The sequence below is a fragment of the Cryptomeria japonica genome, chromosome 3 (assembly GCF_030272615.1).
Source record: "Cryptomeria japonica chromosome 3, Sugi_1.0, whole genome shotgun sequence".
Lineage (NCBI taxonomy): Eukaryota > Viridiplantae > Streptophyta > Pinopsida > Cupressales > Cupressaceae > Cryptomeria > Cryptomeria japonica.
In genome coordinates, this window is record NC_081407.1 from 626,978,610 (window position 1) to 627,000,250 (window position 21,641).

The window sequence follows — 21,641 nt, forward strand, 5'->3', positions numbered from 1 at the left end:
AGCAAATGAAGTTAGACCAGTTTATGTGAACACTAAAGAGCAAATTGCAGATATCTTCACTAAACCTTTGCCTAAGGAATCATTTGAGTACTTCAGAGATAGATTCAGAGTTTCTACTCCTCTGGTAGAGACTTGATTGATGCGGTTTGGCATCAGTTCGGTATGCATCATCAAAGACATTTTTCATTCCGGCATTGATGTGGGGATGCTACTACTCAGGGGGAGTAGTCAACTTTGTGATTCAATGGTTTATGTTTTTTCTTTGATATTTTTGTTAGATTTCTGGCATTGATGTTAAAGAGGGAGAGATATTGATGTGAAAAAGAAAAACTTAAGGAGTTGTATACATTAGGGGGAGAGATATATGTATAATTCAGAGCTTTACATAGATATCATTCACAGGGGGAGTTTGGTATTTGTTTAAGAACTTCATTACTACATTTGTATGTGGGAGATTGTTGGTTGTCTTCCATTGGAGGAGACTTGTTTGACATTTCTTGGTACTTAGATGTTTTTCACATCTCGTGTTGCCATCAATGCCAAAGGGTAAAATTGTTGGCAATTTGGTGGAATTGATTATGTGTTGCATCGATGTTTTGTCATTGATGTCAACACTAGTTGTTTGGATTCTTTATCGACACCCTTTTGGTCCCGGTAGGTTGAGTGGTTTCTAGTTGGTTTGGATCTGACATAATCCGGTAGGCTCCAGTATGGTTTGGTTATGAAATTGGCTTATTCATGATACTCATGTTCATATTCAGTAAGTTGGTTTTGGTCTGGTGACCGAATGCTATCCTGCTTGCTTTGAAGCTTGGCTTGTGGTTCCGGCGAGGGTTTCACCGACATATCTTTTGATGAAGATCTTTGATGATATGCATAAGTGGTGTTGGTGCATCTTTTGGTGGAGATTCAGGATGCTATTGGTGATCATGTTCGAGACTTGGTTGATTGAGATCATTGCTTTAGCGTGTGGACCTATATTGGGTCCCAGATGATCTAGGTTATGGATCGACCTAATGTAATGTGTGGATTGGACATCTTGATGTGTTTCCCGGATGTTTTATGTGTTGGATATTACTTGTTTAGTCTAAGACCGACATGTTTTGTAATTATTTTATTGTCTAGTGGCCGACCTGATTGTTTATGGTCAAGGGTTTGTTTATATATGATGTAAGCTCTCATTGTAAATCATCAAGTATAGGTTAGGGAATTGATATGGCTATGTAATGTGCGAATAATGTAATATCATTCAAGCAAAAGATTTGGTCAATCATTGAAGATTGAATTGGGTTTATGTAAGAGGATTTAGTCCTCCGATATTGAGCTTAACTGAAACTGTACTCAGGCATAGGAGATGCTATCTTTGTAGTTCAAACACTTCTTCTGGATTGTTGTTTGGATTTCTATGTAGTTAGTGAGACTCCTTTTGTGATGAGCAGTGTGCTCTAGACTGTTGGCCTTCCTGCAAGTGTAGGCCCCTCAATTGTAATTCACATACTTACTACAGAAGTATTATCTGACTATGGGTAGGCTTCCCACCGTAGTTTTTCCCTTTACCGAGTTTTCCACGTATAAATCTTGGTGTCATGTGGATGGTATTTATTCTATGATTATTGTTTATGCTTAATTGGTTTAATTGCTATTCTGGTATTTGGTTTAAGCATTCCCGTATTAATGTTTTGGGTTCCGATATTAAAGTTTTAATTGCAAAATATTCTGGTAATTTGAGACAATTGATTCACCCCACCCCCCTCTCAATTGTCTTCTGAATATTTGAACTGTCTAACACACCTTAGCTCCATTAAATTTTTCATATTTAGAAAATCAATCTCTATTGGAATTCATATGAAAAGATGCACCTGAGTCAATTAACTATGCATCATTACCTGCATGAGTAGCCAAAGTTGTAATGAATGCATCACCATCTTCTCTCTCAAACTCAAAACCAGAATCAAATTTTTTTTTCTTCTTCTTTTCTTCTTTACAATCCTTACGGATGTGACCCGAATTACTGCAATTCTAGTAAATGACTTTGGACTTTCCAGGAGATTTTGATCTCCCTATAGATTTGGTCTTATTGCGCTTCTCATTCTTCTTGCCTTTTTCCTTAGGGTTTCCTTTGAATTGATAGATACCTTCCTCTTCATCTCTTCACCAAGTAGGGCACCCACCACATTTTCAGACTTCAAAACTACAAAAGTACTACCGATAGCCATAACAAGAGAATCCCACGAATCACGAAAAGTACAAAGCAAAATCTGACATTTCTCCTCTTCGTCCATCTTAACACCAATAGATACCAATTGAGCCACCAACATATTAAATGCTTCTAGGTGGTTTGTAATTCGTTGACCCTCTTCCATTCTTAATGAATACAATTTGTTCTTCAAGAAAATCTGATTCATTAAAGTTTTCGCTTGATACATTTCACCAAGCTTAGTCCATAGTTTCTTTGTAGAGTTCTCTTCATGGACATTGATTATAACGGAGTCTGCAAGACACAATCTAATTAGACCCTTGGCTTTACGGTCCATAATATCATACGAAGCAGCCACATTAGGATTTGCAGGTCTTGAGACATTCGCATCAACATCCCCCAAATCTTGATCTATTAGCAGATCTTCCATCTTCAACTTCCACAACTCAAAATTACTTTCATTAAATTTCTCCACCTCTATTCTCCCTGACAAACTTGCCATCTGAAAATTCTTGCAATAAGATAAAAAAGTATCTTTTGCACAAGCTCCTACTCAAATATGAATTAGTTCAAAAAACCTAACAACCCACAACTGAAACCAAAAGTAATCAGGCTTTGATACCACTTGTAAGGAAGTTAAGTAGCAGAACAACTTCCTACACTAACATTGAGATGAGGGTAATGCAAAAACTTTATAGATCATTACAATAGTTACAAAAATTTAACAAAAATAAACATAATATCATGTATAAGTTACAACACAACAACACAATTATTTACGTGAAGAAAACCCTTTTGGGAGAAAAACCCCACACTCCAAAAGTAGCTAAATATATTATTTAACAATCAATAACAAATTATAATATACTTGCAGAGAAATCTCTTCATAGGAGTACCACTAATCAGAGACTTAAAGGTAACTCAATAGCCATAAGACTCTTACACACAACCTCTATCTCACACACATCATATATAGGAGATACAATCTAAGAAATCGTCAAACCGTATTACAAAACCATGGGCGAAAACCACCTAATAAAGTAGAGCCGACCTTATCTCCATTCTAGATGCCCCATGACATGTCAAAACACACATCAACAAGTGTTCCTCCATTTTATAACTCATTTATGTGTCCGATGCATTTTATATTTTCTTATTTTAGGAATCCAAACTTCTGAAAGCCATAACTTGTGAATCGGGTGTTTGATTGACAAATTGTTTGATGCACTAGAAAGCTCATGAAGTTCTCTATGACCTCATAACTTGCTATGCCAGTTATGCCCACTTATTAGGGCAGTTTGGAATATCTAAAGTCCTCAAAATTAAATTTAAACCTTTCATCACACCCTTCAAAAACGAAAAACTTCAATATCTTCAAAACTAGCTATGATCTTGCAATGAACATTTGTTAGCATGCTTATCTAGCCACTCTGATGCTTTGGAGGGAATTTCTTACCATTTCGTGCTCAAACGAAAACTTACTATAAATAGTAACCTCATGTTATTGCAAGTTTGAGACACCATTTTTCCAACAATAACCTCAAGCACATTTGTTTTATTTGCTTTCAAACATCTTAAATCAAAACTTCTGGCATTAGAGATGTGATACTTTGAGAATCACATTCATTCATTTACCCATAAGTTAGAAGCTTCAAATGTTTTGCTCGATGACGATGGTATTTTAAAGATAGAACCAAATTGTTTCATTTTCTCCTCACTTCTTTTTACTACTCTTTACTATAATTGACCATGTACAATATTAGTAACTCTAGATTAAAATAAAAAGTACCTTTTTTAGTTGGTTACAAAATCTTTAGAAAATGCTAAAAGAATTAGGATAATCAAAAGTTCTTAAAATATCATGTTCTTTTTACCATCATTTAAGCTATTAAATATATTCAATTATTTTACTTTTATTGAGACTTAAAATCTTTATGGCTATGGTTGTGTATATACCATCGTTCGAAATTTTCATGTTTTTTCTTTTTTAGTGAGTGGATATAAACTATGAAGATGATAATGAAAATAAGCACTTGATTAAATGTACAACATAAGTAACACATTCTATGGATCATTAAACATTATATTATCCACACACCCAATCATTATAATTTTGTGCCATAATTATCTATTACTTAGATTATGTTTGTATGGAATGAGGAAAAAATAAATTGAAAAATCACACAAAGACATTCTTTAAGATTTAGCCACGACCCTTTTTCCACCTCAAAAAGATTATCCTTAAAACATTTTTTGAGCGTTTTTTTTATATCGTTGTCACAAATATGCAACTCTATATTTTGTTTTGCGACATTCAATATATCATACTATACTTTTTGCTTTATAACATCTAAACAATTTGACTCCCAAAACATGAATATCTATGTGCCTTTGATGTTCAATTTTCTAGTATAAACATTTAAACTATATTTACTCTTTTGCAAATTAATTTAAAAGTTTATTAGGCTCATTTCAAAATAATTCTTTTTTAATTTATTTTGAAAGATAAAACATCATTAATGATTTTTTTTTAACACAACTAACTTCAAAATTCTTAAAAATTGACTATATATCTATTCAATATTTTAAAGAATTTTTTTTAAAAAAAAATTATTTGGTTATGTAGGATACCTTTTTATCCAACATTTTTTAAAGTCTTTCATTTTTAGGGTCCATAATAAAAATTAAAAATTAAAAAATTAAAAAATTAAAAATTAAAAAATTAATGAAACAATTTTGTACAATACAACACTAAAAGATAAACCATAAATGATCAAATTTAAAAGATTTTTTTTTTTAAAAGGTGAATTTTGGCATTGTCTATCACATGTTTGTAACATAACAAGGCTAAATGAAACTTAAGATATTTTAACCTAATTTCCTTCCACAAGTGAAACCACAAAGACACGTTTATCCAACATTTGTGAGTGTCTTTTAAGTTTAGTACTTTCTTGATTCTATGTAATCATAAACATTTTTTTTTAAAATTCTTTGTTTTTTTGGTAATCTAGCATTGAAATTAAAACAAATTCCAATAAATTAAAGGCTATTCATATAATCCAATGCTAAAGCTTATAATGCAAGCAAAATCCCTACAAATAATTGAATTCCAAGAATGAAATTCAAGGGAAAAAAAAGTCCTTATTGTCCAATTAAAGATAAAAAACTTCAGCAAACGTCTTTCAAATGAAAATATTATGTTCAACTATAGTTCTTCTAATAAACATTAGAATAATTACTACATGCTAACGATTCTGGCAAATCACTCCTAATATAATATGGGTCAATTAAAATATTGGATATGCTTACACTTTGACTTATTTTCTATTCATATGCTTATCCTTAGATCTAATTAATCACACCCTAATGGTATTGGTTAATGGATGATTATTTGGTGGTTGAGAGAGTGGTTGCACACCCTTTTACTTTGTAATACATTAATTGTATGATTAAATAATTTACTTTGTAGTACATTAATTATATGATTAAATAATTGAAGGAATGGAGTGGATATTACCATAAATGTGAAATGTTCACTTTTCATTCTTGATAAGTTAATCCTTTATATATGTTTTGTTAGCAGATTGATTTGAAACTATCTAGTTCAATCCCAATAAATCATAATGCAACATTATATTATCTAAAAAAGACCTTAACAAGCATACAAAAATTATTTCCATTAAAATAATTCTCTACAAATTATCAATAAACAAACCATCAAACAAATGGTTTTAAACAATATGAGAAAAGCTTTAATTGAGATCTTGAGAAGCTATGTCCAAATAAAATTCAAAGAGAACAAAATCAGAAATATAAATGGAAAACAATACTATTATAATTGTTTTAATGTGATTTTCTACTATCTAATCTAATATTTGGATGTCCATCAAGATTCTTTTCATTAAATTTTAAATTAAATATAAGAAACATTTTTCTATGATCTAATAGATAAAAACTAACACATTAAAAATACTTTTCAAATGCAATGATTTTCATAACTCAGAATATATAGATACATGATCTAAATTAACTCCTAAATTTATTATTATAAAAAGTACAAATAATAAATATGAATTAATAAAAATATTTTATATTAAATATTTGTTAAATAGAAATAATTGAAATTTAAAAAAAAATTTATTTTATATTAAATATTTTTTATATAGAAACAATTGAAATTCTTACAAAGAAAAACTATTTTAATAAAAAAAGGGCGAAATTCACAAGTCAGCATACACAAATTAACATTTCTACAGGCAAGCAATTTAGGCTCAACAATGAAAGACGAAAGAATTAAAATTCTCTTTTTAACTTCAATTATCTAAAGGGTGTGATTATATATTAATATTTAAAAATTTTCTTTCAATTATAGAATATATTTAGTATTGGTCAATTCTTTAAACCAATAACCAATTTATCAAATCGATGTTTTCAAGAACATTATTTGTCACCACAAAAGCAATTAACATAGTTCTAAGGATCAATCATTGTAATAGCTCAGCTCTGTGTCATTTTAAGCCTTCCAGATTAAAGAGGAGATATATTTCCCTCCTTAAGAGGCAATTACAACATACGAAAATAACGTATTTTGAAATTTATGAAATTAAACAAAACAAAGGTACATGATAATATAAAAAACAATTAGTGTTACTGTCCTGCACCAGTATCTTCATGGACATCATCAATTGTATTGTATCTAAAGCTTGGAAACGTAGTTGTTATATCCCTACAAGACATAACGTATATGACCAAATCAGCCATCGTCTGAAATTTAGAAAAGTTTGCTCAATTCAATTTTAAGATTAATAGAAAATTGATCTGATAAGAACTATAGAGATTTAAGAATGTGAATAATTAGTATGTCAATAACTAAAATTTGCAAACCCAAAACTTGTTCCACTAAACAAAAACAAGGTAGTTCCATCAACCCAAGAAAGACCTCCCTTTAAAATTCCATAAGGGGATTGTGTTTGCATTTATCATATATATAGTTTAATGAGGTCTAAAATTCTAAATACCCTATCCCAATACAGATTCAAACGTTTGCCTCCTGTCTGAGGTGCACGTCTTCACCATCACGCCCACAATGAGGTACTTGGAAAAATGAAAAAAATGTGCATCTAGCAATATTGAGAATCATCTTCATCAAGAGAAGTGACTCAATTCAATTCTCTATTTTTTAATGCTAAAGATGTATCTAGGATTAAGGAACCTCGACCTGCAAAAAGAATGAGTGAAAAATCAGTTCCAAGGGATTAAAAATCCCATCAGAAACCATATCACGAATGCTTATTACCAGGCCAACTAAATATCTAGCATCTATTCTAAACGATGGATCTAAAATTATTGCAACTTCAACATGAAGCATTTAAGGTGCCTATATGTCTACATATAGTTTTGATCCAACCATCTTCCGGCTTCATTTATTTTCAAATGAGAGCATCTACTTCTCAGGAAGTGGATACTGACGGTCAGATTCAACTTCTGTAACTTCCAAATTGAACTTGATGATGGGATTGTTTATGAATACGAATTCCATAAACCAACACATGTCAGATCATATCGAATTTGCTATCTATCTACTATATGAAAAGAACATGATTACAATCTCATGAAAGCTTTTCATATCTCTAGACATTTTCAATCGACAATAATGTCCTGTAACATACAGTAGAAGAATGGGTTGAGGTTGTCATACATCTCTTTCCTAAAGAAAGATGCATTGATCTCACAAACCAAGTTTAGTTGGAGGGACCAATACAGCTTCTTCCATACAAGGAAACTCAAAGGACTTATTGATAGATAGATTGAGGGAAATATACAGAAGCAATCTTCGTGGTATCAAAAAATTGCTGATCAAAGAAGAAAACTGAGTCAAAAACACCAAAGCTAAGGATTGGAGTGTGGAAAATGAACCCCGAGGGTGATACTACTTTATGGACCACCAAAGTCTCTAGAAGGGTTGAGGATTCTAGTCGTTGTATTCACATTAGAGCTTCCTAAGTATCAAGACATCCAAATCAGAGCTTTCTAAGTATTCAGACATCCGAATCAGAGTTTCCTAAGGAGAAGGTTCTAGTATTAAATTTGCATCAAGAACAAGCAATAGTGACTGCACTAGCTAGCCTGAGTGTAGAAAGGCAGAAGCTACCTAAGTTCATAGGAGATGGATCTAAAGATCCAATGAGGCACTACAAAGATTTTGAAACCATGTGAGCAACAGATGAGCAGAATGATAAATCTTATTGGCTACAACACAAAGTACCTAGATTCTACTTAAGCATTGAGAATTCTTACCATTTCCAATCCTCCAGATGGCTCAGCAATGTGGAATTTTTTGAAGTCTTGCTGACATGTGGTTTCCTCATATACTTCCTGGCTTGTCAATAAGGGAGAAGATGTTCTATTTTGGAATGACTCTTGGAACGGTTACCCACCTCTTAAGGATAATGAACAACTTCAACCAATTATTCCAATCCTTTTTCAACTTTGGGGTGACAAACTAGATGAATACATTGATTCAGTTGATATTTCTTCAGGTAAAGCTACATGGAAAGATTGTTTCCTTATTCCAATTTCACGGGATCAAAAAGATCTATTCCATCAAATCTAGGGGCAGAGAGTGATCTACCTCTCTAACAAGAAGGACTCAGTGATCGGGGCTGCATCCAAAGATGGATTATATTCAGTCAAACAAGGCTACAAAGCATTACAAAATAGATAGGTTGCCGGTTCCGGTTCGAAGAACCGGTACGCCGGTACGGCAAAATTTTGAAAAGGGGTTTGGGTTCGTTAGTACAAAAACATGTAAATTATATATATATGCAGCCTATAAGCATGAATTAAGATTAGCATGTCACATAGCATCATATAAACAAAAAAACCAACATAAACTTGTAATCATAGCATCATGATCATACCATAACAGCATCATATACATCAAGTTTAATATCAAAATGATAAAATATTCAAGTATCATTGTTTCAACTTTCAACAATTTAAAGTTTGATCATCAAATGGATTCTCTAATTCGTCATCCTCATTCTCCTCCTCCTCATCATTGACATTTACATTGACATTGACATTAGATGAATCAATGCCAATGCCAATGACACTTGCACTTGCACTTTAAGTTTGCTCGCTATTTGAGTCATCAAATGCAACAAGTTGAGAAGTGAATTTATCCTAATCAGTATGTTTTGGCTCCATATCCCACATCTTCATTTCCCCTTGCTTGTAGTCATCTTGCTTGTGTGAAATGAGCCAAGTTAATGTTTTAAAACTCACTTTTAGGGTCATTTTAATTTTTTATGAGGTGGAATTCAAAAAAAATTAAATTTTGCAAAAAAAAAATCCTTTGGATTCAACTTGGGTCCTCTTGGGTTCGACCCTGGATCCTCTTGGGTTCACCCTGGTTCGAACCAGGCCTGTGAACCACGAACCTTGTCTGAACCACAGGTGAACCGGACCCGAACCCCGAACCAGGACCGTGCCGGACCAGTACTAGGGGTCTAGGGGGCCGAACCTAGTAACTCAACAAAATAGAGAAGCTCAAAATCACTTACAAAGAGCTTATTCCTTTTGTTGGTCTAGTTATGTTCTTCCAAAAGCAGGAAGCTTTGCTTGGTTAGTTCTCCGCAAAAAAGTCCTTACAAGTGACAGATTGGCAAAATTGTAAATTTCACAACCTTTCAAATGTGTTCTTTGTGAGAGGGAAGTTGAGACAATTGACCATTTATTCATTCAATATGTTTTTGCTCAAAATTGTTGGCAAGATTTGATGTCCAAATTAGATTATTCTGCTCTTCTGCCCAATAACATCTGGGATCTCTTCCAGTCTTGGCCAGTTTTATACAAAACCTCTTTCTTTGTAAGTATCTAGCATGTTATTCCATCTTTAGTACTTTGGTCAATTTGGTGGGAACGCAATAAAAGAATTTTTAGGAAAAACACAAATAACACACAAGTCATTAAAATCATTGAAAATTCGATTGCAGATTCATTTAATTCTTATGTTTAGAAAAATAATAATTGTTCTTCCTTATTCACCATATGGGATAATAGTATTCTGAAAGCTTGGGAAGGTTTAATAGTGCCTTTTACAGGTAATGTTCAACATATTGTTGTTAAAAGACAGAATAGAGGAGAAGTTGTCTGGTTGCCTCCTCCCTTTGATTTCCACAAACTGAATTTTGATGGAGCATCACAAGGCAATCCAGGTGTCTCTGGAGCAGGAATTTGTATTAGAAACCATGAAGGGAAACATATAGCTCTGAAATCTATCTCTCTTCCTCCCGACACAAATAATATGGCATAATCTTTAGCCCTTTTTCATGGTCTGGTTTTGGCTAAGTGAATAGGTATAAAAAAATTCACATCGAGGGTGATTCGCTTCTCATTATCAATGCCTGCAGGAACCGAAAATGTGTTAACTGGCATATCAAGTATATTTTGCATAAAGTTTGGGCATTATTAGACAATTGCGAATCATTTCAATTGTCCCATATCTTCAGGGAAGGCAATCGTATAGCGGATGAGTTAGCAAACTTGGGTTGTGATAAAACAAAACTGGAATTATTTAATGATGATCCCCAAATTAAAAGCTTTCATATTATCGCCAGTTTATTGCAACAAGAATCCCTGGGTCGGGGAATGCATTAATCGCCAGCACACAATAGTCTTCCATCGGAGAGTTGGGAGATCGAGGATATTCGGAAGACAAGAACTCCAAAGAGGCTTGTGGCTAAACTTCCAACAGAGCACAATAGTGCGATAATAAAAAGGAGCCTTAAGACTTAGGCAGCTTGATGGTGGGGCTTGCTGGCAGAGGACTATCGAGGATTGGAGAGCGATTGGAACTCAAGCTTGATGGAACACAAAGGCTATCGGCAACATTTCCAATCAAATGTGGTCAAGCAATAATACAAAGGGGGCGACAGACTTCAAGTCAAAGAAGCAAGCGTGGGGACCACTGTCGGAGATCGAGGGATCGGGCAAAACGAAGCTTGTCGACAAAAAAGACTTAGTGGTAACACTTCCAATGAGGAGTGATGACTCGATACAACAAAGGATGCAGGGTATGATAAACACTTGCCACAAAAGCAAGTGTGGGGACCACTGTCAGATATCGGGGGATCGGGCAAAACGAAGCTTGTTGAAAAAAAAAACTTAGTAGTAACACTTCCAATGAGGAGCGATGACTTGATAACACAAAGGATGCAGGGTATGATAAACACTTGCCACAAAAGCAAGCATGGGGACCATTGTTGGAGATCAAGGGATTGGGCAAAACGAAGCTTGTCGACAAAAAAGACTTAGTGGTAACACTTCCAATGAGGAGCAATGACTCGATAACACAAAGGATGCAAGGTGTGATAAACACTTGCCACAAAAGCAAGCTTGGGGACCACAGTCGAAGATCGGGCACAATGAAGCTTGTTGATAAAAAAGACTTAGTGATAACACTTCCAATGAGGAGTGATGACCCGATAACACAAAGGATGCAGGGTGTGATAAACACTTGCCACAAAGTGCATCACACATGCCACCCCAACATGTGCGTCCAACACAGCCTCTTGTAGTAGCAGAACATGAGCCGGTTACAGTGCCCTCAAACTGTTAAGAGAAGCAAGGGAAAAACGAGGATGATTTTTGAAATAGTTGTAATGAAATCCTTTTTGGGCATAGTTCATACATTTTGGTACTACGGTAAAGATAATCTGGTTTTTTCTCCTCGACTTTGTCTTTGTTAGATTCTATAGGTCAGCTAACTTGCAGATATTAGGCCAAAGATACTCGTGCCTAAGTATTCGAAGGGCATAAGCATTTTGATATGTAATACCTTTTAAATTTTTGCATGGCCATGGTCAAATGAGCCAATATGGATACTGTACAAAGGAAATACTTAGTTTTTATTTAGGATCAGTAGTTGTAAATTTCATAGGAATTCTCAGGTTCGGTATGAAAGACTCTTTCTATATTTTGAGCTATAACCGGAGGTTTTCTTGCTAGTTCTTTCCTGTCGGTATGCTCTTTGAACAAGTTTTTGTAATTTCTTATATCTATATTAATATATATTAGTGGCTTGCCACTTTTGCCCAAAAAAGAAAACATTCCCATCCACCCTCGAAGGACTGGTAATTGATTTGTTCACAAAGATTGATTGAACTAGTTGAAGTATATAGAAGTTAAGACCATAGTTTAAAAATTCGTGGACTCACCACAGACTTGCGAGTCCAGTGGTGCCACGAGTCGACTCGCCACAGACTCGCGAGGCCAGTCCTACCGAGTCTTTTGACTAGACTCGTGCAACCCAGACAACACGTCAAAAAATTATCTAAATCTTTTTTTTTCAAGTCAGTCTCATTCTCTTCATCAGAATATATACATGAAATATAACATTTAAGTATATACTTTAAGTTATATTTCATGTATATATTGGCAAGATGTTTGAGAGTGGTTTCAGATCTCTAGGAATTATAATGCAAATTCTAGGTTTTAGAAGATCTTTTAAATTTTCAAACAATCAAATTTTATAGGCTCCTATTAGCATTCTCTCGCCCTCTCTATCACACTCACTTTATCTGCCCCCAATTTTAGACCTATCTATCTCCCTATCTCTCTTCCTCTATCCCCTCTCTCTACCACTCTCTATCTCAGTCTCTCCTCTCTCCCCCAAGATCTAGACCAATCATTATATGTAATTTTGTAAACATTTATAAACTTTGCTGCTATTATGCATTTTAAAGTTTGAAACTATGAGTATGAATGATGAAATTTCAAATATTGAGTGTTTGGAGATCATATGACATGTGCAATGTTTCAATTATGGCTCTTATGTTCTCTAAATGCATTAATTTCTTTAAGTTTTTTTGTAAAACTACGTTTTTTTTTTGCCGAGCCTTTCGTGAGTCTGAGTCTGAGTTCGAGTCCGATTTTTTGGTTTACCAAGTTCGTGGCGAGTCTAAGTTTTAAAACTTTGGTTAAGACCTTCAAGGAGGAATTTAGATTTCTTCGGGATGATGATGAAAAGCATGAGACTATGAGAGCTTACATTTGTAGGCTCAAGCAATTATTGGTAAAAATACTAAAATTGGACAAAGAACTAGTTACAAATTGAAAAAAAGATCTCATTCCTTTGTTATAGGAAAAAAGAAAGTAACACCATTTTCATCATATGTAGAAATGTACAACAGAGCTATTGATATAGAAAGCGAGGACAAGATGTCTTCACACTCTAAAAGAAAACTGATGAAGATGGTGACTTAGATGCAAGTGGTGATAGAAAACTACGATTAGATCAAGCATTATGGAGAGATTTGCTCCGTATGATGATTGAATTAAAACAAGACAAAGAATGCAGCAAAGAACCTTAAAATTTATGGTCTATAGATTGGAGAGTAATAGGTTAGTGGAGTTCAATTCTGAGCCAAGTCCAAGTCTTATAACAATGATTTGAAGACGTGACATTATCAACAATATATGTAATCGCAATGTAAGAAACCAGCTTCAGTTGGAGGCTACGGTCAAAATAGCCTGAAAAAAAAAAAATTAGACTTGGATGATGAAATTGTTCAAAAAGAAGTACTAAATAGCCTGCTAATTCCCACTAGGCCTTTGAGGCTACGGTCAAAATAGCCTGAAAAAAAAAAAATTAGACTTGGATGATGAAATTGTTCAAAAAGAAGTACTAAATAGCCTGCTGATTCCCACTAGGCCTTTGCAAAGAACAGTGCCAATTTGGATTTGGTGCCCAAAATTTGAAAAGTGTTTCAATGGTTTCCCAGCAGGTATTAGTTATAAACCAGTAGATATCAGTCATAAAGGAGTTAAATAAGTTGAGAACTCAACCACCTGCTGGCAATAATTTTTACATGCCTTTTCCAGTACTGGATATTATTCAAATGCTACATCAACAACATTTGGAATACATGCTGGAGGCCATCACATCAACACATTCCCAAGCCATAGGTGGTTCTTATTAGCATACAACATCCAACAAAGACTAAGTAAAAGTTATGCATTTCTAATTCACACAACACCTATTAAAGCCCCATATCCAGCCCGAGCAAAGACATCATGTAGACAAGCTTCTAGAATAATTAAATCCAATGTTGGAGTTGCTGTTGTGCCAGTTTTGCTGATGAGTATCAACACACCTGCACCCAAGCAGCAGAGCGAGACAGTCAGTTAGGAGACTGATTATTGATTTTGAGGGGGAGGTCTATAGTGTCGGAGGGTAGTGCAGTCAGCAATAAGGTACTGGTGCATTTTGTATATTATAAGCATATAATTTATAATATGTTTTACTTAATAGTGCATATTGGTGCCATAAAAAATGAACTTTTACTATTAATGATGTAATTTAGAGATATCACTAGTTTTGAAGATGTACCAAGAAACACCATAGCGTTTGGTTCCACTAACATTTGTGATGTAACTCTTGAATCAACAGTCATAGTTATTGGTGCAGACCACAGATGTCTTAAGATATGGTCCCATGGACAGGGTCTTCCTAAAAAAATTCAGCGAGCGGTTTCATAAATTTTGTAATGTAGTTTAAGCTTAAGAACTAATCTCCTAAATTTAAGGAAGCTGGTGGTCTCATGAATTTTAATTAAGTAAATAAATATTAAATAATAAAAAAATTCATCGATGGAAATTTAAAAACTCCATATGATTGACAAGTGGTAGAAAACAAATGCTAAGCTTGGTGGGGCAATTTCTAGCTCCAAATTGCACCACCCCAATTGCATCCACTTAAATTTTCGACTAAAAAGTAGGGACTTCTATTGTTGAGGAAAAGGTTCAATTTAATACAGTTGTATCTTTTTTTTTTTGCTTCATGGGACACTCTACTTGATAGATACCAATTTGGGACAGCAACAAAATGCAAACAATACCTATCTATAGAGCAATAAGAACTCAGAAATAAAAAGAGATAGTAAGCACTCAAACGACAGAAGCTTTAGTAAGTGTTATCAATGAAGCCTACACCCTTGCTAAAGCTGCGAACTTCAGCTGCCTATTGAAACATTGGCACACTTCAAGGCTGCGGGTAACCTAAAACTGAAGTGGACCTCCAGAGCAAGCTAGTTCTTTCTAACTGGCATTCACCTAAACCTAACGATTTATTGAGAAAAGAGAAGAAGGAGAACATAAAATGAAACTTACTAACTAACAGGTGATACACCAAAAAGGATACCAGAAAACTTGGACAAACTGATTAACACACGAAATAACCAGTAATAAAAGGAAACCTTGCACAAATCAGAAAATTCATAACCTCTGCATCAACACTTCATAAGAAGGATGTAAAAATAATAATCTCAGCAGGAGAAAAGATGTTTTCTCACAAACTGAAGTTACTCATACAACTGACACAACCTATGACCTGCAAATAATTAGAAAAACTCTTGCATAAAGGTGCTAACAGCAACACAATCACAAGGATGAAAGATATCACTTGAAACTGCATTAGGACTAAGCACACAAAAACAAGAAATCTGACAAGGCAAAATATGCATTACTGTCAAAAACTGTTACAAAGCTTATCAAAACTGTTCTGAAAACTGGTTACAAAATCATCCTCTTTTGTAGGAAGAACTCTGAAATTACAATCTGCCAAAAAGATGAACAAGTGAGAACCCTTACAATCAAGAAGGAAGGTTGTATATATGCTTTCCAAAAAGCAGATAATGAATAATATATTCTACCTCCTCATGGGTGAGCAGAAACAAAAAACCACCTTTAAAAGATCTGAAACAGGTCTGAAAGGGAGAAACCTGGGCCAAAAGTTAAGCCAACCCATATTGCAACCATAAAAGCTCTTAAAAGCACCATAAATGGCCTCAAATATCACCAACAGGCCTGCAAGCCTTCATAATTGCAAAAATATCTCTTTGACCTCTTAAAAAATAAAAATACATCTCATAAAGTGACTTTTTGAAATTTATTATTTAATTAAATATTTTGTTTTATTTTATGGTTATGTTTTAAAGGCAAAACGCTAATAAATGAAATAATGATAAAAATATTAACAAAGTGACCAATTTCACTTTAATAACATTTTATTATTATTTTATTTGTTATTATTTTGATTTTAATTATAAACATAAAGTAAAATAAATTATTTAATTAATATAATAAAATTTTAGAAAATCACTTTAATTAAAATGTATTGAATTTTAATTATGCTTATATAGAAGTCTTTATAAAAGACATACTTATTAAGTGATTCATTAATATCACTTAATAAAATATTTATATTGAAATAAAATATTAAGTGATATTAATGAATCACTTAATAAGTATTAACAATATAAATACTAATATTCCTATCGATCCCTTGGCAAAATTATGAGGAAAAAGCATGAAGGGAAAAGAAATATTAGCAAAACAAAAATGTCTTAACCTTTCGATACATATTTAGGGAGAAAGCAAACCCTAAGAGCTTATTTCATCCTTGACTTTGGCATTCGATAAAAAATTATTCTTTTGCTATCGTGAGGTAGCCGCCATGAGGGTTTTCTGCTTGATGATCCGCAAATTTATCAATTCTGAGCTTCCATATGTGCCGCCATGGTTGATTTTTTGGGGTGTCTTGGAAGAATCCGCTGGAAATGATTAATTGCAAAAAAAACGAAGGGCATATTTGACGTTTTTTTCTGAGATCTCCATGCATATACAGGGGGCCGCCATGACTATATTTTCTGCTTGATATGCATGGAGGCTGCCTTCATTCCTTGAACCTGATAAAACGACCTCTATTTATTAGTGAAACTCGAAATTGGGTCTCCAAGGTCACGAACTTCGAATGCTCTTATGTATCTCCCTGCCGATTCAAGTGCTGGGCGAAACCCTTTGATTCTGGGCACTATTTTCTGCAGATTTCCACCATTAATGGCTGTTTCAGGTGCATATTTTTTCTTAATTCTGAAAGTTGATTTTTCTCTATTTTGCCATTAAATCTTCTCTTTAAGGGCTTGGATTGCGTAACATTGCATGTCTTGATTTGAATGTTGTTGCAAATTTACTGCCCTGACTGTTATAACTGCTGAGTTGTCATCTTTAGGCTGCTATTCCATTATTTTTCTGAGCTCTCAAACCGTATTCATCTTGACAGTAATCTAGTCCATGGATATGTTACTGTATTTTATCTGTGTATTGGCATCTTCATAGTGATTAAAGTTGTGAAGTCCCCTCTGAGAAGTAAACAGGACACCACGAGCATCCCTGCTAATCTTTTAAAATCAACACTGTATTTTTTCTTTCCATAACAGCTCAAGGGCACCATTACCTTGATAGTCGACGTGACCTTTTAATTGTGCTAGCTCTTAGAAAAAGACTGCATCTTGGATTTGAGAGGATAAGACATTTTTAGAATGTTGCTACAAAATTCTGATAAAATGAATGGAATAATTGATACCTTAGGCTTTGATTTTTGTCCAAGACAGTGTTGTGACCATTTCACACATCGCCCCATTAAAATGGGGACCCCCTCTTTTTGCTTTTGTTTTGCCCGTTTTTCTCTCTGCTTTTAGGGTTTTGAGTGAGTGAGTTGTCTGTCTGGGCTAGGGCTAAGCCTTAAGGGGTTTCTTTTGGATATTTTTCAAGCTGAGTCTAGTCAAATTTTGAAAGCTATTAAGCATCCTTCCGAGGATTGATTATTGAAGTAAGGTGAGTCTGTTAGGAAGGTCAGATAAGTCTCAGGTTAGGTCTAGTCAAGGTTTTTTGGGGTAAAATTCAAATTTTGCCTAAGTGTTAGCATTTTGAAGATGAAATTGTGTATTCTTGCCTAGGTAAATTTTGATCAAATTTCGGAGGCAAGATGATGCCTGAAACAGAGAAAGTGCTCCTGTCCTTCACTGGAGGCCCAGGGCAAATTTCATTCTAAGTGCAATTTCTTATTTTGCAAGAGCTTGCTAACTGATTCCTGGCCTTGAGGATGACCTAACTCTACCTTGTGAAATGTTTGGAGACTTAAATTTTGAATGGATTAGCCAGAAAGGACAAAAGTGCTCCTGTTCCTCTCCAAGGGACCAGGGCGCAAATGTTATTTAATGCATATTTGTCACTGACTTTTCTATTTTGTTTTGTGCAGGGTCTTCCGAAATGATAATTGGACGTGACTTGATACTTTTGAAGATTTTGAAGGCACAAAAATGGTGAATTTTGAAGGTTAAAGGAAAAAGTGCTCCTGTCCCTCACCAAGGGACCAGGGCGAAATTTTGGATTCCCTCATCTTGCAGTGAAAATAGGCCAAGTGTTGGATATGAATGGAAAACAAGTGATTTTCTCCACCCGCCTGAAGAGGTTTTAGCTTGGAAAAGTGAAGGATTTTGTTTGAATCATCAAAAGTGTTCCTGTCCCTCACTAAGGGACCAGGGCGAAAAGGACTTATTTGAGTCATTCCTGACCTTGTTTAGTCAAATTGAAACATCAAAGGCATGGTGGACGGCAAAATGAACATGATAGAACATCCAGACTTGATTAAAAATAATGAAATGATGAAGTTTTCGACTAGAAGGTCAAAAGTGCTCCTGTCCCTCACTGAAGGACTAGAGCGATTTTCTTTATATGCACAATTTTAGACCTATCTTGGACATTAACTCTTATTCATAGCATGAAGTAAGATGAAATCTTCCCTAGCAAAGGAATTTCGAGGTGAAAAGTGAGACAATTTGGCTTAGAAGGCAAAAAGTGCTCCTGTCCCTCACTGAAGGACCGGAGCTTGAATTTCAAAATTGCATTATTTTTGCAAGATTAAAGTGATTTTACGATTTGAAGAAGTCAAGGGAAGCATGTTTTGTCCATTGAATATAATTTAAGCGGTTCACAAAGGAGTAAATCAACCCAAATGACAAAAAGTGCTCATGTCCCTCACTGAAGGACCATGGCGCTTTTTCAAGTTTCTCCTCTTTGTTTGATATTTTATGGCAAAACTTGACTTGGATGGGAAGGACGAATGATGTTTTATGCCTTAGACGCAATTGAGAGGTTTAAAGAACAAAGAAGTATGCCAAGATGTAAAAAGTGCTCCTGTCCCTCTCCAAGGGTCCAGAGCGATTTTCCAAAAAGTGCTCCTATCCCTCTCCAAGGGTCCAGAGTGATTTTCCAAAAAGTGCAAATTTCTTGCAAAGCCAAGGCAAGTTTGTGATTGAAATGAATGGAAGAAGACATGATTAGCCCATAGAAGATAATTTGGAAAGCTAGCAAAGGATGGATAGGCTTGAAATTGCAAAAGTGCTCCTGTCCCTCACCAAGGGACCAAGGTGAAAAACATATTATCTTGCCTTTCTCGCCAATTTTGGACAAATTGAGGCCAAGGCACAAGTTTGAAATGATGTTTAAAATGCTTCGAGGTGGAATTGAGATGCAAGACTTGCGAATTTTGATGACAATTGGCAAAAGTGCTCCTGTTCCTCTCTAAGGGACCAAGGCGAAATTTCTAAGTATGCCCATTTACCTTGCATTTTGAAATAATATTTTTGTTTCCAGGACTCAAGAAGAAGTGGGGAATGATGTTCTACGCCTTGAGGGTAATTTGAAGATTAATGTGATCAAGAATTTGCACAAGGACTCAAAAGTGCTCCTGTCCCTCACTTAAGGACCAGGGCGATTTTTATAAAATCAACAATTTCCCTCCGAGATTATGCTAAGGCAAGGTTGGGCGAGATGGGAAGGATCTTCTAAAGCATGATGAATAAAGGTTTGACTTGAAAAATTGAGAATCCTAGCCTAAAAATGAAAAAGTGCTCTTGTCCCTCACCCAAGGTCCAGGGCGAAAATGTCCTAAAGTCACGTTCCTCCTAAAGATCAAGTGAATTAAACTCAAGATTCCAATCAAGAATGCCATTTTAAAATGCCTAGATGAAGTTTTGAACGTAAAAATGAGGAATGCAAGGCCTAGATTGAGAAAAGCGCTCTTGTCCCTCTCCAAGGGACCAGAGCGAAGTCATTGGCATTCATTATTTTTTGCCATACCCCAACGTTGATACCCTCCAAATCGCATGAAATGCCAAAATCGCCAATTTCAAAATATTTGGGAAAAAATTAAATTAAATTGGCATTTAATAAAGGCGCATGGCATTTAATAAATTAATTTTAAGCCTCAAAAATCGAATTCCTATTAGAAAGGCATTTAAAATTAATTTTTGTGAAATTAAAATTAAAATAGAGCGCTTGAGGTATCATTTTTATCTATTTTATTAAGTCGGCCCCTCTTTTTTTGCAAATTTATTTACTTTTTGGCCTATTTTGCCAAGTCGGCCTATGGGGAGGTGAAGTGGTGAGCGCCCTATATAATAGGGGTGTTTTGAGCAATTTAATCAATCATTCATTCATTACTTCAAGTGCGATTTTGGAGAGCAAGAGGAAGGTGCGAAAGCTAGTATATTTGGAGTGAATTATCCTAAGTATTGAAGACTAAAGGTGGTGGAGTTGATGCTTGTGAAGACTAAAGGAGGCGCCTTTTGCTAAAAAGGAGGACTTCGATCTACATTTTTGCCTAGCCAAAATTCACCTTATTTTTTGCATCATTTTTTAGAATTAATTCTCAAGTGGAGGTATGCCGAGATCATCCTAGTCCCAATGTTGAAGTTTTGAATTTTGAACTTTAAGTTTTTGAAAATTGCGTAGTTAATTAGGAAATGATAACTCAAGATTTATCATGAAGTTTCCTAATTAATATCTTTTGTCTTCCTTTTGAACCTTCATTGCTATTCGCTTCAAAATATGTTACTCATTATGAAATGTTGTGTAGGTGTCAAGATGGCGACCCCAAAGGCAGGAGCATCCACTAGTCGTCCAGCTCTCATGAAGGGAGATTAGAGGAATGAAGAATTGGAGACCAAGATCGTATCAAAGTGGAGCAACATTGGAGATACCAACTTGGGAAATTTCAGTGTGAAGAAGTTTCGAGAGGTCCCTTACATTGGAAAGCCATCACCCGTCGCAAAGAGAATAATTGAAAGTGGCATCATCAAGGCGGCCGGTTTCCCTCCAGCAATCCAGTGCCATGAGCTGATGACCGAGTGTGCTCGCCATTATGACCCACAATCAAGATCAATCGTGTCCAAGGAAGGGAACACTTTGGCTTACCTTTCAGAGGAGGCTATAAGTGAAGCTCTCCATCTTCCAGAGCATAAAGATATGATTTACAAGAGCCTAGAAGGAGCCAGGTCGATGTATGAAGATGATCCAGACACTTGCTTGAGCATCATCAATAAGAATTGGTTACTCAAAAGTCGTCCTCGCCTGAGCAAGATTCCCAACACACCACATAGGATCGACTTCCAGGAGGAGTACAAAGATTTGATAACTTTGCTCAATCGAGTTACAGGGGCTCCTCAGGCCTTCTATTTTGAGAAGTGGATGTTTTACTTCATCCAAGTGATAGTTCAAGGAAAAGGAACAATTCATTGGGCTAGAATTATTAGCCATT

General features: G+C 34.9%; 1 protein-coding gene across 3 annotated transcripts in view; it reads right to left on the bottom strand.

The window, feature by feature from the left end:
* Nucleotides 1–6,514: 6,514 nt before the first annotated feature.
* The window catches only part of LOC131033038 (calcineurin B-like protein 1), a 284,660-nt gene continuing 269,533 nt past the window's right edge, over nucleotides 6,515–21,641 (bottom strand). For 2 of the 3 annotated variants that reach the window (XM_057964156.2, XM_057964155.2), the window contains one exon: nucleotides 6,515–6,923. In XM_057964156.2, coding sequence (XP_057820139.2) covers nucleotides 6,894–6,923 — 30 coding nt within the window. In that variant the 3' untranslated portion in view covers nucleotides 6,515–6,893. Of the gene's footprint in view, nucleotides 6,924–14,031; nucleotides 14,356–21,641 lie in introns of those variants that run through there. The other variant, XM_057964154.2, reaches the window with a different exon arrangement.